The sequence below is a fragment of the Mixophyes fleayi genome, chromosome 4, assembly GCF_038048845.1.
Source record: "Mixophyes fleayi isolate aMixFle1 chromosome 4, aMixFle1.hap1, whole genome shotgun sequence".
Classification (NCBI taxonomy): domain Eukaryota; kingdom Metazoa; phylum Chordata; class Amphibia; order Anura; family Limnodynastidae; genus Mixophyes; species Mixophyes fleayi.
The window spans coordinates 333176666-333200840 of record NC_134405.1 but is presented as its reverse complement, the minus strand read 5'-3'; the positions used below and the strand labels follow the sequence as shown (position 1 = coordinate 333200840).

Sequence of the window (24175 nt, the reverse complement as noted above, 5' to 3'; positions counted from 1 at the left end):
TTATCATCAAAGCAACCATTGATTACTATTACTGCCACTCAACCAAGTATCACACGCAAGTAACGAATATAATCATAATTATTTACCTTTATTTATCTAGAGCCTGAGTCATTAAGGAAAGTAAGGCAAAAAAAGAGTAAATATTCTCCTGGACAAACCATGTTACAATGGAAGGGGTGCAAATTAGTTTATTATTTTGTAAATAAGATAAATACTGGCTGTTTTTTTCATGTAGCGCACAAATACTTGATAGCTTTATTTTTACACTGAAATTTAAAGTTTACCTAGGACATGCCCTACCCCAAGTATAAATATGTCCCCACATTTTAAATTTACCTCCCCCTCCAACGCCACATGGTTTTGCCCAGGTGCAAAGCTACTCCTTTTTTATGCTTTGCTCTCCTTAATGACTCAGGCCCATCGTGTCTATATATTACACAGCGCTTTACAGATAATATTTCATTATTCACACCAGTCCCTGCCCCAATGAATCTAACAATCTATATCCCCCTACCATATTAACAAATGGGTTCATTTTGTGGAAGCCATGGGTAGCCATCCTACCCATGGCTAGTCTGTTTCTGATTGTCTGTGAAAACAGAGCCCCCAGGGTAAAGTCAGGTAAACACGGGGAAGGACAACAGACTCCACACAGATAGGGCCCTGGTCCATGTCGACCGTATGACTCAGTGCTGTGTGGCAGCATTGCTCACCACTGTGCTACCGCCAACCCAGGCTTTGTATAATGCAGTATTTACTAACAGGCACTTGTTGAATATTAAGAAAACATCACAATGGCTTAGTGGTTAGCACTTCTGCCTCACAGCACTGGGTTCATGAGTTTGATTCTCAACCATGGCCTTATCTGTGAGGAGTTTGTATGTTCTCCCCGTGTTTGCGTGGGTTTCCTCCGGGTGCTGTGGTTTCCTCCCACATTCCAAAAACATACTGGTAGGTTAATCAGCTTCTATCAAATTAACCCTAGTCTCTCTGTCTGTCTGTCTGTGTGTGTGTTAGGGAATGTAGACTGTAAGCTCCAATGGGGCAGGGACTGATGTGAGTGAGTTCTCTGTACAGCGCTGCGGAATTAGTAGCGCTATATAAATAGCTGATGATGATGATATTCGTCCTCGATACTTAAAATGTAACAGCTAACAACAGCGTTGTACCTAGTAAAAAAGTTTCTTCTCAAAACCGAGAAGCTGCTTTTAGCATCAGTCTGTACTTCCTCTGCCAACTGATTATTGAAAAAAGACATTAAAAAAATACACGTTTCCTTTCTTTTTAAAGCTTCATACAATGTTACAATGTCTTAGAGGGTAATTCATTGAGTTGCTCTGCCTCCCAATGGTTAGTTCTGGGAACAAAACAGAACTTCCAATAAGCTTCTCCAGGATACCTTTGCTAAAATAGGTTCACTTCAGTCTAACGCCAGAAGGGTGCATGTGCCCTGGGGTGCGGAGTGAGCCAATCGCTGCAGAGTTTTTGTCCAGCCTGAATACAGAACTGTAACAGGCCAATCAAAGGCAGTCTCTCCTCTGCCGACAGTTAATTGCACACACATGTATCCCAGCCAGTCGGGTCCATTTCAGAAATCTATTACCCACATTAGCATTTTTATTTTCTCAGTGGGAAAGCTTTTTTTTCCCCCTAGTCAGTTGAGCTGCTGTCTGCTTTTTATTGAATAAATTGCCATAAATTTGGTTGTCAGCTGTGCATAATAATGGGATAACTCGCAGTCTTCACTCTGGAAGCTGACAGAACTCTCGCGTTTCAGAGCAAGCACACGCATTTCGTGATGTCCGTATTATGTTTACTGCCTGCTGGAATCGTGTTGCCCGCCACGTTATACGTAAGGAGAGAACAATATGGATTTGTTGACAGCGATTGTTAAAAGAAAATGATGAAAAGAACAAGCAAGTGAATAACATCAGGTTTTGATGAAGTTTTTCTGTGTTTTCTATTGATACTTTAGCATTTTGAGGAAGTAAGGTCTAAGGGGTAAATTTATCAAGCTGCGGGTTTGAAAAAGTGGAGATGTTGCCTATAGCGACCAATCAGATTCTAGCTGTCATTTTGTAGAATGTACTAAATAAATGACAGCTAGAATCTGATTGGTTGCTATAGGCAGCATCTCCACTTTTTCAAACCCGCTGCTTGATAAATTTACCCCTAAGGGTCTGATTAATGTTTGGACGCTGGCATAGCAGATCTTGCGTGATTCCGCACTGTGTATGCCAGAAACGTACAAGGAACGCAGTTGCAGCCAATTCATATCCACACACACCTGACACTTATCACTCCCTACGGTTTGAGAGGCTAAATGGCAGAGCAAAGGGGGGGACTAACGCAACCTATGGGCAGTAGGGGCGCTCCAGCGCAAATGCAGCCGATTGAAGTCCTGTGTTTGTCGTAAGTACGCTTGTTTTCAGAATCACTCTGTATGTCTCTACACTGGTTGCCTGTTTTCTACTGAATCCAATATAAAATACTTTTACTAACCTACAAGGCCAAAAACAAAGCTGCACCAACATACATCTCCTCTCTTGTCTCAAAATATCTCCCAACTTGGCAACTCCGTTCTGCACAAGATCTGCGTCTCTCATCCACACTCATTACATCCTCCCATTCCCGGTTACAGGGCTTTTTTCGGGCTGCACCCACTCTATGGAATTCTCTCCCTCGCACATTAAGACTCTCCTCTGGTCTATAAGCTTTCAAGCGTTCTCTGAAAACCCACCTCTTCAGACAAGCTTATAATATTCCTCAACCACCCTCTTAACCTCACTACATTACCCTATTACCAACCGTTACACAACTACCCCTTGACCAACATTGTTGTGTGACAGGATCATTTAGCTTATGAGTCACTTTTACCCTTGCAGTCTCGCTGGGCCGACTGCAAATGTAGACTTAACCTCATGTGTCAAACTCCCATTGTCCCATAGATTGTAAGCTTGCGAGCAGGGCCTTCTAACCTCTTTGTCTGTTTTACCCAGTTTGTTTATTAGTTTACTATGTTTGTCAACAATTGTAAAGCGCTACGGAATATGTTGGCGCTATATAAATAAATGATGATGATGATATATACGGCAGGTAAAAATGTCGGCTGATAGTGATGACCAATACAGCATAAAGTTTTAATAAAAAATGACACGTTTGTATGTCAGTAGCTGTCACAGAATAACTGTATGTAACTAAGACATACTATAGAAATGCATCGTATGTACAATATGCATTGCAGTCATCTATATGTATGTAAATAGTAGAAAAATATATGTAAATTTTTTATTTACTAGCTGAAGTACCCGGCGTTGCCCCGGTTTAAATCTTCAAGTCATTAAGTTATCAATGAGTTGGATGTAACTGTCAACCTTTTAAAACTAATAAGCAGCTTAACTGCTCTTCCAATACACCCATGAGGTGGGTGCCCAGTGTCAGTTTTGTTTTTAAATTAAATGTCATACAAATCTACTGAGTGAAAGGCCCAGAACAGGCTCCTCAGGTCAAAGTTCTGCCCAGCGTACACCAGCGGGAGGTCCAACTGTGACCTCAACTTCCCCCTAAACTTGTCCAGGATCCAACTGGACCACCTCGCGTTGGTTTCATCCCACTCGGTGCAGGGGTGTCTGAATGCCATCTCATAACAGGCTCCCCCGGTCAAAGTTCTGTCCATCATACACCAACGGGAGGTCCGACCGTACGGCACATTTGGAATGTAGTTTTGGCAGATCAGTGACTTCATCATTTCACCAATAATGCTGTAGGATAGAGTGCTACACATCCGCCCATAGGTCCATCAGTATGTATAATATATGCTCCACAAACACTTTGCGGCATGTATTGACAGATAGTACCATAAGAGTAGGTGCACTGTCCTCATTTGTGGTATTTATTGTACTGTGTGACTTCACAACAACTCTTCCACTGTTACACTAGTTTGGAATGACCCCCAGTTAATGTTATGGGTCACTGCACATTATCATTTGCAAATAGCTCATCTGGTCTTGGTGGCTTAGAACTGATATCCCAGCAACACAATACACAGGTTAGAGCAGATGTTGCCTTCTTTTACTATCTCTTTGTACTTAGCATGACGACATTGTCTTTCGGTAATGTGGTGAGTTTTATACCCTTGTCTTTTCTTTTAGCGGTGACTACGACTATCAGTTGACCCTGCGCACAGACCTGTACACCAACCGGCACACCCAATGGTTCTATTTCAGAGTGAAGAACACAAGGGCCGGGGTTCCTTACCGTTTCACCATCATCAACTTCATGAAGCCAACGAGCCTCTACAACCATGGCATGCGGCCTCTCATGTACTCCGAGATTGAGGCCAACGGACGAGAGATCGGTTGGCATAGAATCGGGGACGAGATCAAGTACTACAAGAACAATTTTGGCCAAGAAGGACAATCTTATTACTCTCTCTCTTGGACCTTCAGGTTCCCACACAACAGAGACGTTTGTTACTTTGCACACTGTTACCCTTACACCTATTCCAACCTCCAAGATTACTTGTCCGGGATAGCCAACGACCCTGAGCGTTCAAAGTACTGCAGGATCCGGGTCCTGTGCCATTCCTTGGCTGGGAACATGGTTTATGTACTGACTATCACCAACCCCTCTACAGACACCGAGGAATCAAAGAAGAAGAAGGCCGTGATTTTGACGGCCAGAGTTCACCCGGGCGAGACCAACAGTTCTTGGGTGATGAAAGGCTTCTTAGATTACATTCTAAGCTCTCAGAGTGACGCTCAGCTGCTAAGAGACACCTTCGTCTTTAAAGTGGTGCCCATGTTGAACCCTGACGGTGTGATCGTGGGCAACTACCGCTGCTCTCTCTCCGGCCGAGATCTAAACCGCAATTACAAGTCTAGGCTGAAGGACTCATTTCCGTCAATATGGTTCACCCGTAACATGATCAAACGGTAAGATGCCGACTCAGCATTACTGAGGTTCTTGTATTGACTGATTCTTCCTTTGTTTTATTGTATATATTTTTATACATATTATAGCCAAATTACACACATAAATCTCAGAGTAGATGTCCACCCAGGGTTAATTGTTTCACAAGAATCACCCAACTGAGCTCCGCAAGTATGTCCCACCATATCGTAGTGGTGGATATCTCGGCCACGTACGGACCACTGTGGCATTGCTAATTGGGTGTTAATATGTTTGATTGTGTGGAGTTTTTCTGTTGTCCCTATGTTTTTATGGGTTTTGCGTACATCGATCACAATTTGTTTTTCATGACTGCCCCTATTTGGCTTCCAAGGGCAGACATTGGTGCACACCCCACATTGCTTTTGGGAACTGTCCACTCTGTGTTTCCACCCCCAGTCCAAAAACATACTGGTCGGCTAATTGGCTGCTGACTATAATGGAATGCAGTGTGAGTGTGTATGTGTGTGTGCGGGAATTTTAGATTGTAAGCTCCAGTGGGACAGATGTGAATATTCTCTACACAGCGCTACACAATATGGTGGTGCCATATAAATAAACGTGATAATAATACTAACAGTCGGGTCGTAGGGACGAGAGACCTGTTGCTCTACTAGTTCTCTACCCCCATAAATAGCATTTGCTTAATCAATCTCACAGTCTCTGAGACCTGTGGTTAGAAAGCAACATATTCTCTGTGCTCGTCCTGTGAGATCATTTTAACCCCTTCAGTGCTAAGAACGAGTGGGGCTTGTTCTGGGTTTGTGCCTCTAAAGTCCTAAAAAGGAGTTCCACCGCTCCTTTTTTTTGTCATCTTGAGCAGATTTTCTTTGCTGTGTCAGGGGGTATAAACCAAAAATTTGAAGTCTTCTGAAAAAAAAACAAAACCCAAGGTGTGGTAATTGCAACAAAGTATATATATTCATACTTACTAACGCTCCTGGAATGTCCGGGAGACTCACGAATTCCAGGTAGGTCTCCCAGAGTCCCGAGAGAGTGAGCAATTCTGCTGCGTTCTGCTCTCTTCCTACTGAAGCGTGCGAGATGGTGACCTCGATCACACGATTGGCCTTAGTGGCCCCCCTGTGACAAAATGACGCAATTCCGGAATTGCCTGTTAGGGAGCGGGGCCAAAATGCCGAAATTTGTGCTTCACAACCAGATCCTGGAGGGGACAGTAACAAAGTTGGCAAGTATGTGTATATTGATGTTGGACTGTGAACTGCCTAAAAGTGGCAAAATAGTCTCAGCACAGGGGTGAGAGAAGCCTCAGAGAAGGATAAGGATAAATATGATAGTTTTTCATTTACACCAGCCCACGGCGGCAATGAGACGCTCTCTAACTCTCCGTTCCTTGTTCACATGCAACTTTGTCTTAGTGTGCGTGCAGATGTCAGACAATGGAAGTCATGTTTTTCAGGCCTTTCTGCATAAAATAAAAGATAATAATCATTATTATTATAATAATACCCGCTGACACAAAAAAAAAAAAGACTTCATCTCTTCCCACGTACCTTCCACTTGAGCGGCTTAAATCTTTCCATACGAGGGTGATTACCTTTAATGGTCTGTCTGCCTCTGTCAGTCATTGTAAAGTCCGCTAACCATTTATCACAGCAAAGCTGAATTCATCTGGTAATGTCTAAGTAAAAAAGTGTATTTGTCTGTTTCTAAACTGTGTAACAAAAGAACATGTATTGTGGGTACTTTCTGCCCTCTAGTGGTCAGTTTGATTATTGCCACTACCTGGCCATTTCAATTTTTTTTTACATTTACTTTGAAGATTTATTTAATTTAAAAGCAAATTCTACTTTAAAACAAATGGTACAATTAATCATTACCTAAACAGGGGTAGTTCCCTCTTCCTCTGTGCCTTTGGGGGACACTTGAAGCTAACCCTGCATTTTTTTTTTGTACCAGGGTAGTTTATTTCCTATATGAAAATAACTTTTACATAAATGTGACAGTGTTCTGCAAGGAACTTTAAAAATAAACAGTCCTGGCGTTCAGGAAAAGACAAGACAGCCCAGTTCACCCTGTGGGAAAATATACTGAAATATTTTTTCAGGCTCCGTTCCAGTCTAAGTTCATTAAAGTTCTGAGACGCTCAGCCAGTAGTGATATTTAGTTGTTCCTGAGTCAGCATTACATGCATTAAGTATAATATGTTTGATACAGATTTCCTGGGCCAAAGATATTTTTATCTCTTAATAACTGGCACAAATTGTAACGTGATATTGGGGAAACGATGACCTTCCATATTGGAATTCAATTATTCTGTTATATTAGGCTAAGTGGTTCCATTACCAAGACTCTGAGCACTTTACATTTCCGCCCCGCCTCTCAGGTCATTACAGCCCATCTGTCTGACCTGGGATTGACATTCAGTTCTTAATACAAGCAGTTTACACGGAGGTCAAGTGGACCCATCAGCCATACTAAGTGACATCACTGAGGCACAGTGACGGCCTCTATAATGTAAGCTGAAGTAATGTTCATAAGACTGCAGCCTACTAATACAATGTGCCATTGCTAATTCCGGGCACACAGCTTCTCCAAGCTGGCTTATAGTCACATAAGTTTCTATGCAGAACAAAAGCAGACACAGAAGGGCAAGAAGGATTGGTTAAGATGGTAAAGACTGTCCTGGTGGCCAGGGGCTGACTGTCATGAGATTTCTACAATGACCAGTTAATCTTTCATGTCTCTATCTTGCACAGTCTTTCCTTATTCCACCCTGTACCACATCACCAGTAGCTGCCAGTCACCAATGGCTGCTTTAGTATTGGTGGCTGCAATTATGGCCTTATCTGTGAGGAGTTTGTATGTTCTCCCCGTGTTTGCGTGGGTTTCCTCCGGGTGCTCCGGTTTCCTCCCACACTCCAAAAACATACTGGTAGGTTAATTGGCTGCTAACAAATTGACCCTAGTCTGTGTGTGTGTGTGTGTGCGCGCGCACAATTAGTGGCGCTATATAAATGATGATGATTATTATTCCGGTACCTTATGTATCATGTGTTTCCCGCTCCTCTTAGGAGTAAATGTATCAAGCTGCGGGTTTGAAGAAGTGGAGATGTTGCCTATATCAGCCAATCAGATTCTAGCTGTCATTTTGTAAAATGTACTAAATAAATGATATCTAGAATCTGATTGGTTGCTATAGGCAACATCTCCACTTTTTCAAACCCACTGCTTGATAAATTTACCCCTTAGGGGCATATTCAGTTGCGTACGGAGTGCTTCCGAAATGGGCGCGAAGGCACTCCGCGTTACCGCAACATTGTGTATTTCCCTTTGCACCCCACAGGGTTGTGGTACCGTATTACCGTAAAAAAAGTGCAATATGAATAAGCCCCTTAGAGTATAACTCATTTGGTCATGGCCATCTTTACCTTTTGTTTCATGTCATTGTATGTTTATCTGTACCAATAGCCCCGCAATGTACTGCGCTACTTAATAAGTTGGCACTTTATAAATAGAACACTAATAATATTTAATGGTGAATATAGACAGCATTCTCATTAATATTGGTACAGCCCCCAAAATGTCTGTCTCGCCATTGGCAGGCACTCTTTAACTATTATTTCCAACAGTCCCATTTCCACAGGGCAGTGCCGATTTACTGTTGATGAAATAGGCATAGCCTAAAGATATGTGGATATGCTCATGTGAGAATTCTGAAGGTGTTCTGTTGGTTTGCGGCGCACACAGTATTTAAAAGTCACAGATTGGATGGAGATTATTTCCTTTGAGAGGGCGGAGACACCTGGAAAGTTGATGGATTTGGAGATATCTCCGAATTTCTTATGTACTCAGCCAACCAGAGATGTCTGGTCCTGTGTAACACGTCTCCTTCCCTTTCTTACAGCATGATGGAAGAACGGGAGATCCTGCTGTATTGTGACCTGCACGGGCACAGCAGGAAGCAGAACGTCTTTATGTACGGCTGCAAAGGCAAAGACGTCCGCAGTGGCGACAGCCGGTTGTGTGAGCGCATTTTCCCGTTCATGCTGAGCAAGAACTCTCCCGACAAGGTAATCGCCAAACTGCTGCTCAGTGCTCCAACGCTGCATCATCACACCACACTGAACAGGGTTCTCTGCCGTCAGACAACTTTAATTTATTGGGTCCTGCAGACCCTCCTACAATTTTACTAACTGACCTTATATCTAGTTTCCGTCTGCAGGTTTTTTTGCCAAAGCCTTTATAGTATTCAGATTAAGGGGCCTATTTATTGAACTCGCTTTTATTGTGGTGATAAAAAGATAAAAATTGTCTTAGCATTGAGATACTCAGCTGCTACAGTGAAAACTACCCAGAATCCTTCATTCCACTCCGTTGAGCATGCAAGGGAGCCTGACATATGCATGGAACTGGAAGCTCGGTCTCATCTCCTAATTCCACTACTATAACATAACAATTGCCAGTAACCTCCTTATTATAAAGGACACAGTGATAAATTAAAAATCTCTTTCAAGTTATTTATTTCCTTTGCTTTTGAATACCACAGAAAGCTGCTTTGTAGATACAATTGTGCAGCTGATCTGTCATATCCAAGGGCAACGGGAATAAACAACTCTGTGGACAGGGGCAAACACAGGATTTGTAGAGGGGGGTTTCCACGCCACTCCGCCAGTGGGCGTGACCAGCATGCATGGGGGCGTTGCTATAATTTTAGACAGAGCTCTCCAACTCTTTCTATCCCCATAATATACATGGGCAATGCTGCATGCACTACTGTTAGGTGCACGCAGCTCTCCCTTTTCAGCAGAGCTGTGTGAAGCGGGAGCAGGGTCCAGCCACCTCAATTATACAGTGCCCCAGGCTTGGAGGGGGGTTTCCAGGAACTAGGAAACCCCCCTCCGTTTGCCTATGGTGGGGTAGATTGAAGTAGCCGCAAGGTCCTGTAGACAAGTGTCCCATCGGGATGTTTCTTAGTTTATCTTTTGCTTGCACCTTTTAGAGGTGAGAGGTCATATTTGCCAACAATTTATTTCTGAAGAAGGGCGAGGTACGAGTGTGGATGTGGGCGGGGCATCACAGATTGCGCCATTTTGGCCCTGAATAGCAATGGCGCAAGTGTGGGGTGTGGCCAAAATGACAGTTTGCATCATGTAGGTCACACCCTGCCCACTTCATAAGGGATGTAGGAGGTGTTAGATATTTAAAAATATTTTGATTAAAAAAAAAAATAAGAGGGTATCCAAAATGTATAGATTAAAAGTTACAATTAGGGCATGTAAAGACCAATAAAAAATAATAATATATGATAATAGTTATAATATAAATATATATATATATATAAATAAATAAATATATATATATATATACCTGGAATTAATAAAACTGTCCCCCTCCAATAGAGTCTGATTCTAAAATGTATAATGATACCCGTTCTATATGTGCTAGTCATTCCTGGTGTACTGTGTATGTGTTTTATAATGATATGTTGTGTATGTCTATATTTAATGCACGGAAATGTAGCTCTTTTTTATAATATCTATTACGTGTCCATCCTTAATCATTTCCAATGTGAATAGGTGTTCTAGTGCAGATCGTTATCATCTAAAGCCTTTATAACGTAACAATTCTATTCCGGAACATTTATACGGCATATTATTCATCCTGATACATTATTATATTATTACACTGTATCGCGCTGCGGGCCTTGCGCCGGTCCTTAACGACACCCTGTTCAGTTCTCCTTCTCAGGCTGCAAGTTCAAAGTTCAGAAGAACAAGGAGGGGACGGGCCGTGTGGTCATGTGGAAAATGGGCATCCGGAACAGTTATACATTGGAGGCCACGTTCTGTGGATCAACACTGGGTAATGACACTAATCTACAGGCGTATTGTACAATCCTCTGTTCACTGTAATGTGTATAACTGCGAAGACTGGTTGCCGACAGTCAGTAAAAAATGTCTAATTTGTAGCTGTCAGTAAACAGATCAATAAATAAATAGGGAGTAAAAAGATATTACAGCCTCTGACTGTACTGGATGTCAGATATCATTCATCAGACCAATGTTTTGGGTTTTAATACGGTCCCCTATTTTCATTCTCTTGATTCCTTTTTCCCAATCCTCCCAACTGTCCTGGTTTTGTTGGGACAGTCCCGAGTTTCGACTCAGTCCCTGCTGTCCCACTATGACATAGCCAGACCCTGCTATGACATAGCCCTTCCCCCCTGCCCCAGCGTCCGTGTAAGAGCAATAGGTGAACCTTAAACTGAACATATAGGGGGACAAAACTTTTCGTTTTTCAGAAATCTGGCATATAAGCGGTGTTTGCAGCAAATGTGTCTGATACATTTTATGTCAAGTAAAATTGTCATCAACATTTAAATATCCACTGTGTCCTGTAAAATTAAATATGATTTAACCTTTCAATTTATTTCACTCATAAATATATTGGGTTGTCTGCAGGTATTAAATGACAGACTTGGTCTAGTTTTAATCTGATAATATAAAAATGCTAAATGATGTACAAAATTTTAAATCTCTCTCTTTATTATATAATATTATTACAATATGATTTTCAATTGCGGTTATAAATTAGTTTGCCAAAATGATTCAATATTTAATAATTATTCAAATTATTCAGTTCTTACATGTACAAATTACTGTAAAAATTAGCCCTTGGAGGTATTTATAAGAGTATAACATATTATAGTCCATGTGTAGCCCTGTAACCTTCAAAAGGGCCAATCATCACCCTTACTTTCAAGTATAAAATAATAACCCCAAAACAACCAAATCACTGAATATTACTCATCCTAAATTGCCTGAACATGTCTCCTAACTTACACCACATGTCACTTACCCCATAAAATACTCCTCTCACTATACCTCCCCACAGGTCACTGAGACCTCCCCACAGGTCACTGAGACCTCCCCACAGGTCACTGAGACCTCCCCACAGGTCACTGAGACCTCCCCACAGGTCACTGAGACCTCCCCACAGGTCACTGAGACCTCCCCACAGGTCACTCAGACCTCCCCACAGGTCACTCAGACCTCCCCACAGGTCACTCAGACCTCCCCACAGGTCACTCAGATCTCCCCACATATCACTCAGATCTCCCCACATGTCACTCAGACCTCTCCACAGGTCACTCTGACCTCCCCACAGATCACTCTGACCTCCCCACAGGTCACTGAGACCTCCCCACAGGTCACTGAGACCTCCCCACAGGTCACTCAGACCTCCCCACAGGTCACTGAGACCTCCCCACAGGTCACTCAGACCTCCCCACAGGTCACTGAGACCTCCCCACAGGTCACTGAGACCTCCCCACAGGTCACTCAGACCTCCCCACAGGTCACTGAGACCTCCCCACAGGTCACTGAGACCTCCCCACAGGTCACTGAGACCTCCCCACAGGTCACTGAGACCTCCCCACATGTCACTGAGACCTCCCCACAGGTCACTGAGACCTCCCCACAGGTCACTGAGACCTCCCCACAGGTCACTGAGACCTCCCCACATGTCACTCAGACCTCCCCACAGGTCACTCAGACCTCCCCACAGGTCACTGAGACCTCCCCACATGTCACTGAGACCTCCCCACAGGTCACTGAGACCTCCCCACAGGTCACTGAGACCTCCCCACATGTCACTCAGACCTCCCCACAGGTCACTCAGACCTCCCCACAGGTCACTGAGACCTCCCCACAGGTCACTGAGACCTCCCCACAGGTCACTGAGACCTCCCCACTGAGACCTCCCCACAGGTCACTGAGACCTCCCCACAGGTCACTCAGACCTCCCCACAGGTCACTCAGACCTCCCCACAGGTCACTCAGACCTCTCCACAGGTCACTCAGACCTCTCCACAGGTCACTCAGACCTCTCCACAGGTCACTCAGACCTCTCCACAGGTCACTCAGACCTCCCCACATATCACTCAGATCTCCCCACATATCACTCAGACCTCTCCACAGGTCACTCAGATCTCCCCACATATCACTCAGACCTCCCCACATGTCACTCAGATCTCCCCACATATCACTCAGACCTCCACAGGTCACTCAGATCTCCCCACATATCACTCAGACCTCCCCACATATCACTCAGACCTCCCCACATATCACTCAGACCTCCCCACATATCACTCAGATCTCCCCACATATCACTCTGACCTCCCCACAGGTCACTCTGACCTCCCCACAGGTCACTCAGACCTCCCCACATATCACTCAGACCTCCCCACAGGTCACTCTGACCTCCCCACAGATCACTCTGACCTCCCCACAGATCACTCTGACCTCCCCACATGTCACTCAGACCTCTCCACAGATCACTCTGACCTCCCCACATGTCACTCAGATCTCCCCACAGGTCACTCAGACCTCCCCACAGGTCACTGAGACCTCCCCACATGTCACTGAGACCTCCCCACAGGTCACTGAGACCTCCCCACAGGTCACTGAGACCTCCCCACATGTCACTCAGACCTCCCCACAGGTCACTCAGACCTCCCCACAGGTCACTGAGACCTCCCCACAGGTCACTGAGACCTCCCCACTGAGACCTCCCCACAGGTCACTGAGACCTCCCCACAGGTCACTGAGACCTCCCCACAGGTCACTGAGACCTCCCCACAGGTCACTCAGACCTCCCCACAGGTCACTCAGACCTCCCCACAGGTCACTCAGACCTCTCCACAGGTCACTCAGACCTCTCCACAGGTCACTCAGACCTCTCCACAGGTCACTCAGACCTCTCCACAGGTCACTCAGACCTCTCCACAGGTCACTCAGACCTCTCCACAGGTCACTCAGACCTCTCCACAGGTCACTCAGATCCACAGGTCACTCAGACCTCTCCACAGGTCACTCAGACCTCTCCACAGGTCACTCAGACCTCTCCACAGGTCACTCAGACCTCCCCACAGGTCACTGAGACCTCCCCACAGGTCACTCAGACCTCCCCACATGTCACTCAGACCTCCCCACATATCACTCAGACCTCCACATATCACTCAGACCTCCACAGGTCACTCAGACCTCCCCACATGTCACTTAGATCTCCCCACAGGTCACTCAGACCTCTCCACAGGTCACTCAGACCTCTCCACAGGTCACTCAGACCTCTCCACAGGTCACTCAGACCTCCCCACATGTCACTCAGACCTCCCCACATGTCACTCAGATCTCCCCACATATCACTCAGATCTCCCCACATGTCACTCAGATCTCCCCACATATCACTCAGATCTCCCCACATCTCACTCAGATCTCCCCACATATCACTCAGACCTCTCCACAGGTCACTCAGACCTCCACAGGTCACTCAGACCTCCCCACATATCACTCAGACCTCTCCACAGGTCACTCAGACCTCTCCACATGTCACTCGGACCTCTCCACATATCACTCAGACCTCCCCACATATCACTCAGACCTTCACAGGTCACTCAGACCTCCCCACATGTCACTTAGATCTCCCCACAGGTCACTCAGACCTCTCCACAGGTCACTCAGACCTCTCCACAGGTCACTCAGACCTCTCCACAGGTCACTCAGACCTCTCCACAGGTCACTCAGACCTCTCCACAGGTCACTCAGACCTCCCCACATATCACTCAGATCTCCCCACATATCACTCAGACCTCTCCACAGGTCACTCAGATCTCCCCACATATCACTCAGACCTCCCCACATGTCACTCAGATCTCCCCACATATCACTCAGACCTCCACAGGTCACTCAGACCTCCCCACATATCACTCAGACCTCCCCACATATCACTCAGATCTCCCCACATATCACTCAGACCTCCCCACATATCACTCAGATCTCCCCACATATCACTCAGACCTCCCCACAGGTCACTCTGACCTCTCCACAGGTCACTCTGACCTCTCCACAGGTCACTCAGATCTCCCCACATATCACTCAGACCTCCCCACATGTCACTCAGATCTCCCCACATATCACTCAGACCTCCACAGGTCACTCAGATCTCCCCACATATCACTCAGACCTCCCCACATATCACTCAGATCTCCCCACATATCACTCAGACCTCCCCACAAATCACTCAGATCTCCCCACATATCACTCTGACCTCCCCACATATCACTCAGATCTCCCCACATATCACTCTGACCTCCCCACAGGTCACTCTGACCTCCCCACAGGTCACTCAGACCTCCCCACATATCACTCAGACCTCCCCACAGGTCACTCTGACCTCCCCACAGGTCACTCTGACCTCCCCACAGATCACTCTGACCTCCCCACAGATCACTCTGACCTCCCCACATGTCACTCAGACCTCTCCACAGATCACTCTGACCTCCCCACATGTCACTCAGATCTCCCCACAGGTCACTCAGACCTCTCCACAGGTCACTCAGACCTCTCCACAGGTCACTCAGAGATCCCCACATTTCACTCAGACCTCCCCACATATCACTCAGACCTCCACAGGTCACTGAGACCTCCCCGCAGGTCACTGAGACCTCCCCACAGGTCACTGAGACCTCCCATCTTGTCACTCAGACCTCCCCACATATCACTCAGAGATCCCCACAGGTCACTCAGACCACCCCACGGGTCACTCAGACCTCCACAGGCCCACCTGCAGACCCTGTAGCAGGTGTTCCCCTGTTACTATTGTAAGTCAATGTTTGGGGAAGGCCAGATGTAAGGCATGCATAGTGGTGCATTTTATTTGTGCAGGACATCCGCTGTGAAGTCCCTCCTGTCTTTGATAGTTCATAGCTCTGCTTGATGTGGATGTGAAAGTATGAATGTGCTGACCTGTAAAATTGTTGCAATTGTGTATAGACAGATGAGCTTCGCCAAGTAAGTCTTGCTGTTCTTTAATTACCTTAACTGTATATTTGTAAATCTCATTTAGTAACTTTAGCATTAGTGATTCCTTCCCCTTCTGATGTCCCTTGGAAATGTGTGTGACATCATCAGTGAGGCTTCTACAGAGGAGAGATGGCTAATAAGACTTAGGCTGGGTGCACACTGCAGAACATTTATCACAATGTGACATCCTTAACGATTTTACCAACGCCAGAAAAAAACAAAAGTCCCGATCAGCAGCCGATTCACGTGCACACACTACACACGTTTTATAAGAATTACCATCAGATCTGTGCTCTTCATCTGTCATAACCATCGGCTGAAAAGATCCTGACTGTGTACACTCCATAGAGATCTATGGACACTGCCGGTCCTGAGCGCTTACACACTGTCACGATTACAAACAGGAGTACAGCTAGGAGTCACGAATATGGTGAAAACACTCTGTTTATTTGCAGAAAAGTATAAATAGCAGGTAATCGAGAGCAATAGTAAATACCAGGTGCAAGCTGATGCAGGAAATAATATGAATGTTCAGAAACCAGCAGGTAAACAGCTAATGCAGGGAAGCAGGAGGTATGAACAGATTCCAAGCAGGCATGAACCAGAGGAGCAAGGCAGGAGGAAGAATCCACAGGTTGCAACAAAGATATGACATCACAGGATGGGACAACAATAACCAGTAATGTGTGCTGGGAGTGACAGGTATATTAAGGGAAAACCACACCCAGGTGCATGGGATAATTGGTGAACATGGAGGTTAACCCCTAATGCACAAAATAAGGCACAATAGCAGCACCTCTGGTGAATGGAGGTACTGCCAATACAAATACAATAATAAGGACAAAAAGGCAGGAGCTGCCATGCAAAGCAGCATGTAATGCATAAGCTGTAGGCAGATCGTGACACACACTGCAGGATTGGAACAACATTGTTCCATCGTTGAACAAGATCTTTAGTCCAGTTTAATAATCAAATGAAACAATACAATGAGCTTTGAAATGATAATAGTGCAATGTTGCAGTGTGCACACTAATGTGACATTGGGCTGAATGGTCGTTTATCGTTTGATTGGCCCGATAATTGGCTGAAAACACTGTACTGTGTACCCAGCCTTAGAGATGCTCTCTAAGTTATCACGTGTTACAATGATCTCATGTTAGTTTACATGTCACTGACATCAGTTTGAATGTTTTAGGACGTGTAAACACATGCTGATTCTATTAAAAGTCAAAACGCATGTAAAAAATAAATGGCTCCAGAGGTGGGATTACAAATAAATAAATTGTATGATAATAAAGTTAAAAATAAATCTACGTTATTATATATAACAGCATTTACTCAGTGTAATCTGTATTGAACGTGCACATATTAGGACGGCCTATTAAGATTGCAAATTGTAGAATACATTTGTTGAGTTCAAATTACTACACAAAATAACAGAGCACAACCCTGACTAGTTTTCTAAATAAAAATAATATAATAATATTTATCCCAATGTGCTATCAAACGAAACTGCAATTCCCCACACAAATGACTTGGTTAGAGTTATTCCTGGTGACAGTGATACAGAGAGAAAATGGGAAGATCCGGTCTGGTTATTTGAGCCGAAACACAAGGAAGGGGTTAATTTACGCTGCTTCTAAACAATTTCCTTTCCTGCATTTTCTAGGTAAAAGACGTGGGACCCATTTCAGCACCAAGGACCTGGAGTCGCTGGGTTACCACTTCTGCAACGCTCTTTTGGATTACTGTGACCCGGAACAAGCAAAGGTAAATGTACCGGCACCTGTGGGAGGTGGAAGCGGGTCACTAGGTGGAGGGAAGGCCTCTCACACTATCTGAGTTATATTGGTTTCTGAGAGAGATTAATTCAGTGACACAACTTCACATACATCCAAACGTTTACAGCCATTTATTCATTCTAAGATTCCCGGAACCGTTCCGGTGTCTGGAGGTTGCAACTTCACTTTCCAGAGGTTATCTTGTGTTCTGATTACTAGTAACCGCACTGACTCATGGGAAATTCAGTCCTGTCGCGGGTTCAGCAGACGTACCTCGCAACTAATCATATATAAAACTATTAACGTGTGGAGGGCTCAGAATCCAATCCCAGTGTGTTACATGTATTGCTCACTGCTCTATCATATTAATACACAGTGTAAAGGGATTATGTACAGGCCAATCGTTGTATAACAGCCTTCATTATATTATAGCACCTGATCGTGGACACATGGCTGTTTTAAAAGTCAAATCCACTTTTAATTTTATTATATAGATGTGATTTTACATGGAAAGCCCAACGTCTGGTCAATTGCAAGTTGTCTTATGGATGATTCCCTTATCTTACTTGCAGTTTAGGGTCTTTTTAACCTTTCCCCTCATGTTATCCATATGTATAACTACTTGGCATGCACTGTTTCTCCCAAGCGGAATTGAGTTGTGTCAATAAGCAACTGGTTTAGTGATATCCATTGGAAGTGTTTGCTCCCATTCAACCGCAGTTATTCCAGATTAGCTACATTTATATTATGCAGTCTTAATCTTATTTCAAAAATAGGGAGGAAAGTTCAGCCAATGATAAGATTATAATAATTATAAAAATAATAGTTATCAATGATAACTCTCTGGTAATAGCCAGATTTGTCTGTATCCATGGAAACGCAGCAACATACTGATATTGCATTCACCGTTTCCGAATCGCAGCAGAATCTTGTGTTAATTATTTATAAATGTCAATGTATTATGCAGAACTGCATTAGAGAAATAAAGTTAGTCACATCATTCCCTGCCCCAGTGGCGCTTACAATCTAATTTCCCTACACACCAACACGTGTGCCAAGTAAGAGACCAATTAGCGTATACTCAAGAGTGTCTTTGGGCCATGGGTGAGGGCACGGTGCCAGGAGAGAAGCGATTGTGAACATGGGGAGAAGATTTAAACTCCTTGTTCAGGATCAGGTGGCAGATCTGTTAGACAGCAGCGCTAACCCCCGTTCCTCCGTTCCGCGTAGCTAACCGTACTTTTACCTTGCACCAATCCTGTTTGCTGTAGACAACCTTTGATTTAAATTATCGGTTTGTTTCAGTATTACGTTTGTCTGAAAGAACTGGAGGAGATGGTCCAGCAGAGAGCGAGCTGCAACGACCCACTGACCTTGGACTGTGAATCCTTTTACAAAGATGTCTTATCGGACCTAGATTCCAGGTGAGTAGCTTGCCAGCAGTCACAATGTTTGCCAGACATCAGTAAATTTACTGACTGCCGTTGAAAAATGAATATTTTGTCCACAGAACAAAGGGGGGTGATCAGTAAAAATGACTGTTATGTCCTAGTTCAACTCTAAACAGCAGTGTAAAAATAAAGCTGCCCGGTATTTGTGAGCTACGTGCAAATGCATATATATCTCTGCATGCAATTAATAAGTAAATAAATGTATTTATACCCCTCGCAGTGCAACGTGGTTTGTCCAGGAGGAAATTTGTCCCTTTTTTGGCTTTGCTTCTAACTCTAAACACAGCCCATCATGTCTGTACGGGGTATATAGTGTTGTATGTACTATAACTCGTCACTCTGGGCTCTCCCAATACTGAACCTGTCTGCAACACCCTATTCCACTCCCTATAAAGACCCCAAAATGCAAACTGCATGTTACATTAAACTGCACGGAGCTCGGCTCTGCGTACTCCCGAGGGTAAATGTATCAAGCCGAGAGTTTTCTGGCAGGTTTGAAAAGTGGAGATATTGCCTATAGCAACCAATCAGATTCTAGCTGTCATTTTGTAGAATGTACTAAATAAATGACAGCTAGAATCTGATTGGTTTTTCAAACCCGCCGGAAAACTCTCAGCTTGATACATTTATTCGCCCCCGACGTCAACAAGGAACGGATCTAAAGATACATGTCGAGATGACTACGGATGTAGGTTTACTGTGATCTACTGACCAGACACTGCAGGATACGTACAATGCCTATATGGAATATAAAATCATCAAAGACATAGAAAAATATATATATTCAATTAATGTTACATGTCAATATTATAGTCATTTATACATGGAATTGTTTCTTTTAAAAAAAAGGTTTGTTTATTTTTTTTGATAAACATTTATTAAGTTGTACTTAATGTCTAGTGTACATAACAGACATTGTTACAGTTGCTCCTGAATGCAGACACGTTATGTCATATATACAATACTGACATAACTAGGACTCAGGACTTAGACTAGCCCTGTGGCTGGAGCAAGAGATACGACAGAAAACCAGCGTGCTCCTGTGTCTGATGTGGCGGCACAGGAACGCCCTTACTATATGCTGCCTATATGCTACGTAAATCCGCCCATTTCCCACCCCGTTCTATCCCGAAATCGTAGGCTGTAGTAAGAGCCGTTTGCGGTCGAAGATGACTTGGACGTGGCTGCGTCCTGTTGGATATCGATGGTTCGGAGCCTGTGTAGAGTGATTTATACGCACAAAACTGGCAGATACGCTCCTTAATGACTGAGGCCTTTTACCTCTCCTAAATCTCATTGAATTTGTGATTTAGGTCAATATAACCAGAATAGATAATTTAGTGTGAGTATGATTTAGTGCTGTGTCCTGACTGACTGTTCTTTGCTGGTTTCAGCACCGGAGGATCGGACAGCTCAGACTCCAACGGTCCTCCCGCCCACCTGATGGAGCTAGCGGGTCAGGTAAGTCTGATACAACTTGTTGCAGATCTCACAGAATACATTTTATCTTCCAAAATAAATGATCTGAGGTTCAGCTGGGTACACACTACAGAAAAGTACTGCGGGTGTGATCTCTGCAATGATTTCACAGACTGATAGTCCTGATGAGTACGATGATTCATGTAATCTTCATTTGTCATAACCATCTGCTGATAAGATCGTGACTCTGTACACTGTACAGAGATCTGCCTACACTGCTGGTCGTGAGTGCGTACACACTGCCATATGTGCCCGACATCGTCTCGTCGTTGATTATGATTTTTCGGAAGTTTATGAAACCATATTAAACGATACTTTGGTGTGATATAACATGATCGCGGGAGCAAACGCACTAATGTGACATCAGACGAAACGGTTGTTAATCTTATGATCTGCACAATAAATTGCATGCAATTACTGTGTACCCAACTTTAATCTTTAATTGTTGGGTGTCCCAGAGTATTAACCACAAGTCGCCCTGAATTATTCTGGCCCAAGTTTGTTTTCTTGGAAAACCTCTGCCACGTATAGTCCACACATATAGTCCACATATAGTCCACATATAGTTCATATATAGTCCACATATAGTTCACATATAGTCCACACATTGGGCGCTATAGGGACAATATTCATGGGAGAGAAGCCTGTTGATTCATTAAGAACCAGTGATAGCACCGAGGCACAATCACCTTCATCCCTCACTGATGTTCCTAGTTCTCAGTGAATTGATAAGCTGCATTCTTCTTATACTGTCTTGATCGTGATACAGTTCACTTATCAAAAAATCCATTCTGTCCCCATAGGTAAAACCTCGGAAGAAGATGCTGAAATCAAAGAGAGAAAGGAATTCGCACAGGAAACAGACGGACAGAAACCTGCTCCAAGATCCGCTGGTAACGACACACATTCCGCTCAGCAAACTGTAGCAAGATTTTGCTACAATGTAACAATGTTCTAGAATACTGTTGTACACGTAGCCGGAGCCTCGGCCATGTGCCAGTGCTGACATATCCTACACCCCTGATTTGTTTAGCTGGCACTCTGCAATGTCCTTCTCCTGTGCCATAATACCCTACGTCCCTCCATCACCCTCCACATTATGTGCTTGATGCTGATTACCCGTTTTTGTGCATTAGCGCCTGTTCTAAGGCTATGCTCATGGGTTAGCACTTCAGGGTGGTGTTTTTGGAATGTCAAACATCGTTTTAGTCCTAACGACAGGAGGAGCTGGCCCAGAAAGGGCTGGTGTCCGGGTGTTCTCTGGAGAATGTGATCTAGCTGTAGTAATTAGCCTGGTTCTGTGCACTAATCCAAAGCAGATATCATCTAGTACAGGCCTGACCTACCTGTGGCTCTCTAGGTGTTGTGAAACTACAAGCCCCAGCATGCTTTGCCAGTAGATAGCAAGATGATATTTGGCAGGGCATGCTGGGACTTGTAGTTTCACAAACACCTGGAGAGCCACAGGTTGCACAGGCCTGATCTAGTAGAATGGGATAGTCTAATCATCCTCAAGGGATAGGGATCGTGCATTTTAGGGAGCAGTCCTCCTTTAGAGGCGGGCGTTTTAGTCCGTGAAAACTGCTTGGTATTTTAACCATCCCTGAGGTTGCTGTAATATAAATAATATATATATATATATATATATATATATATATATATATATATATATATATATATATATATATATATATATATATATATATTAGAAATCGAGAAAGACAAGAATTTCAGTATCATGCTGTAGTTCATTCCTTGAACAAGATACATTTAATATCTCCCTTTTCAATGATTCTAGTAAATCGAGGTTTGGATGAGTTACGTTTTCGGTTCCATCACATACAACACATGGCTACTGCCTCATGTTGGAGCAATTGTTTTTGTATTGCATGAGTGTGTTTCCATACTGCCGCTTATCTGAATGTACAGGACTTATAGTGTTTTTATAAAGTAATGCTTCAGTCCCCCTGATAAAACGGAGGGATAAGACGTCACCCAATTCTCTTCTAAGTATGGAAAAGGTCACCCAAATTATACAAAGTTCTCCTCTAGAAATAGACACCACTTGATTAGAATTATTTGCATAATTGTAGCACCTCTATTTGGCATTTTAATGGGAAACATCTCGGTTGATTACATAATACTATTTTGTAATTATTTTCTTTTACAATCCTCTGTGGAACCATTTACACTGTTACATAGTGAGAGAATTGACCGAGCTATTCTCTGTTCAACTAAAGAGTCTGTGTTCCATAAGAGCGGCTAACAGGCTGTTTGTACGTTTGAAAAAGAAGAATACTTTGTTCAAACATTGAAAACGATGCCATTAATGAGCTGATGGTGGTTGTTTTGTCCAGGATGAAGATGAAAGTATTAGAGAAAAAGTGGGAACACCTATTCTGGAACAGGAGCTAAATGCATTGACTGTAAGGACCATGAGTCAATATTATTACCTACTTTATAACTAATTGCTTTTTCATTGGGAGTTCCTGTTGTAAATGGATTCCTTTGCCGGGCGTTATTTTTGACCACTAAATGTAAAAACATGACTGAATTATCTTATATTTATTATATCTTTCATTGACACAACGAAGTGGGCGAGTAGGGAAATGTTTATTGACAAGCTGGGAGATGGAGGGGAAGGCTTTAGAGACAGCTTGATAAGTGAGGGTAAGCAACTTGAATTGTATTCTCTTGGGAATGGGGAGCCAACAGAGGGTTTTGCAGAGGGGCCTAGCAGAAGAGAAACCTCATATAATGCTGATGATTGACAGGAGGGAGGTGATAGGGTAATGCTGATGATTGACAGGAGGGAGGTGATAGGGTAAGGCTGATGATTGACAGAAGGGAGGTGATAAGGTAATGCTGATGATTGACAGGAGGGAGGTGATAGGGTAATGCTGATGATTGACAGGAGGGAGGTGATAGGGTAACACTGATGATTGACAGGAGGGAGGTGATAGGGTAATGCTGATGATTGACAGGAGGGAGGTGATAGGGTAATGCTGATGATTGACAGGAGGGAGGTGATAGGGTAATGCTGCAGGTATGTGATCTAATTCCAGATTATTTTTTTTCCAAATAAGTCCTATCACAACTGTTACATTGAAGTTGGACTCTGCAAGATAATTTTTCCAGACAGATATGTTATATTGTATTATCCTTTTAAATTAACCTTGTACCTTCCCCTGCAACGCCCAGACCCTGAATGTACAGTCTACCTCCCAATGCCCCGCACGGAGTTATCCATTGTGTGGGCTGAGTCAACTCTCAGCTAGTGACATATTTTTTAAAAAAAAGAGGGCCAAGAGTGAAGTCATCAGTCTTTCTTTGAGGTCCCTCAGAGTAAAGACAATGTGAATATCCCTTTCTGTTTTTAACATAGAATCAACATTTTCTGTTAAATTATACACTGTACATTGACTGTTTTTAAGATCTAAAGTTACCCTGATTGTTTGTGTGTGAGATGGGGGGAGGTAAGAGGCAGCTATTCTGTATGTTTGAATTATAAATGTATTTTACTGGTATTTAAGGAGGAGACCGTGACAGCGTACAAAGGCAGCAATGGATCAGCTACTGAAAAAAGTCTGTGGCCTAAGTGGGCTCGTTCTGACCACCAAAATGTAAAAGTATTTACCAGTGTTGACCTCTGCAGTGACCTTTGGGGCTTGTTCACATCTAAGCACTT

General features: G+C 43.8%; 1 protein-coding gene across 3 annotated transcripts in view; it reads left to right on the top strand.

Moving 5' to 3' along the window:
• Positions 1 to 24175, top strand: part of AGBL3 (AGBL carboxypeptidase 3) — an 82303-nt gene that overhangs the window by 44653 nt on the left and 13475 nt on the right. For 2 of the 3 annotated variants that reach the window (XM_075210431.1, XM_075210430.1), the window contains exons 7-15: positions 4152 to 4934; positions 8819 to 8984; positions 10650 to 10776; positions 17446 to 17546; positions 18863 to 18981; positions 20403 to 20469; positions 21291 to 21380; positions 22845 to 22913; positions 24021 to 24110. In XM_075210431.1, coding sequence (XP_075066532.1) covers positions 4152 to 4934; positions 8819 to 8984; positions 10650 to 10776; positions 17446 to 17546; positions 18863 to 18981; positions 20403 to 20469; positions 21291 to 21380; positions 22845 to 22913; positions 24021 to 24110 — 1612 coding nt within the window. The remainder of the gene's footprint in view (positions 1 to 4151; positions 4935 to 8818; positions 8985 to 10649; positions 10777 to 17445; positions 17547 to 18862; positions 18982 to 20402; positions 20470 to 21290; positions 21381 to 22844; positions 22914 to 24020; positions 24111 to 24175) is intronic. The other variant, XM_075210432.1, reaches the window with a different exon arrangement.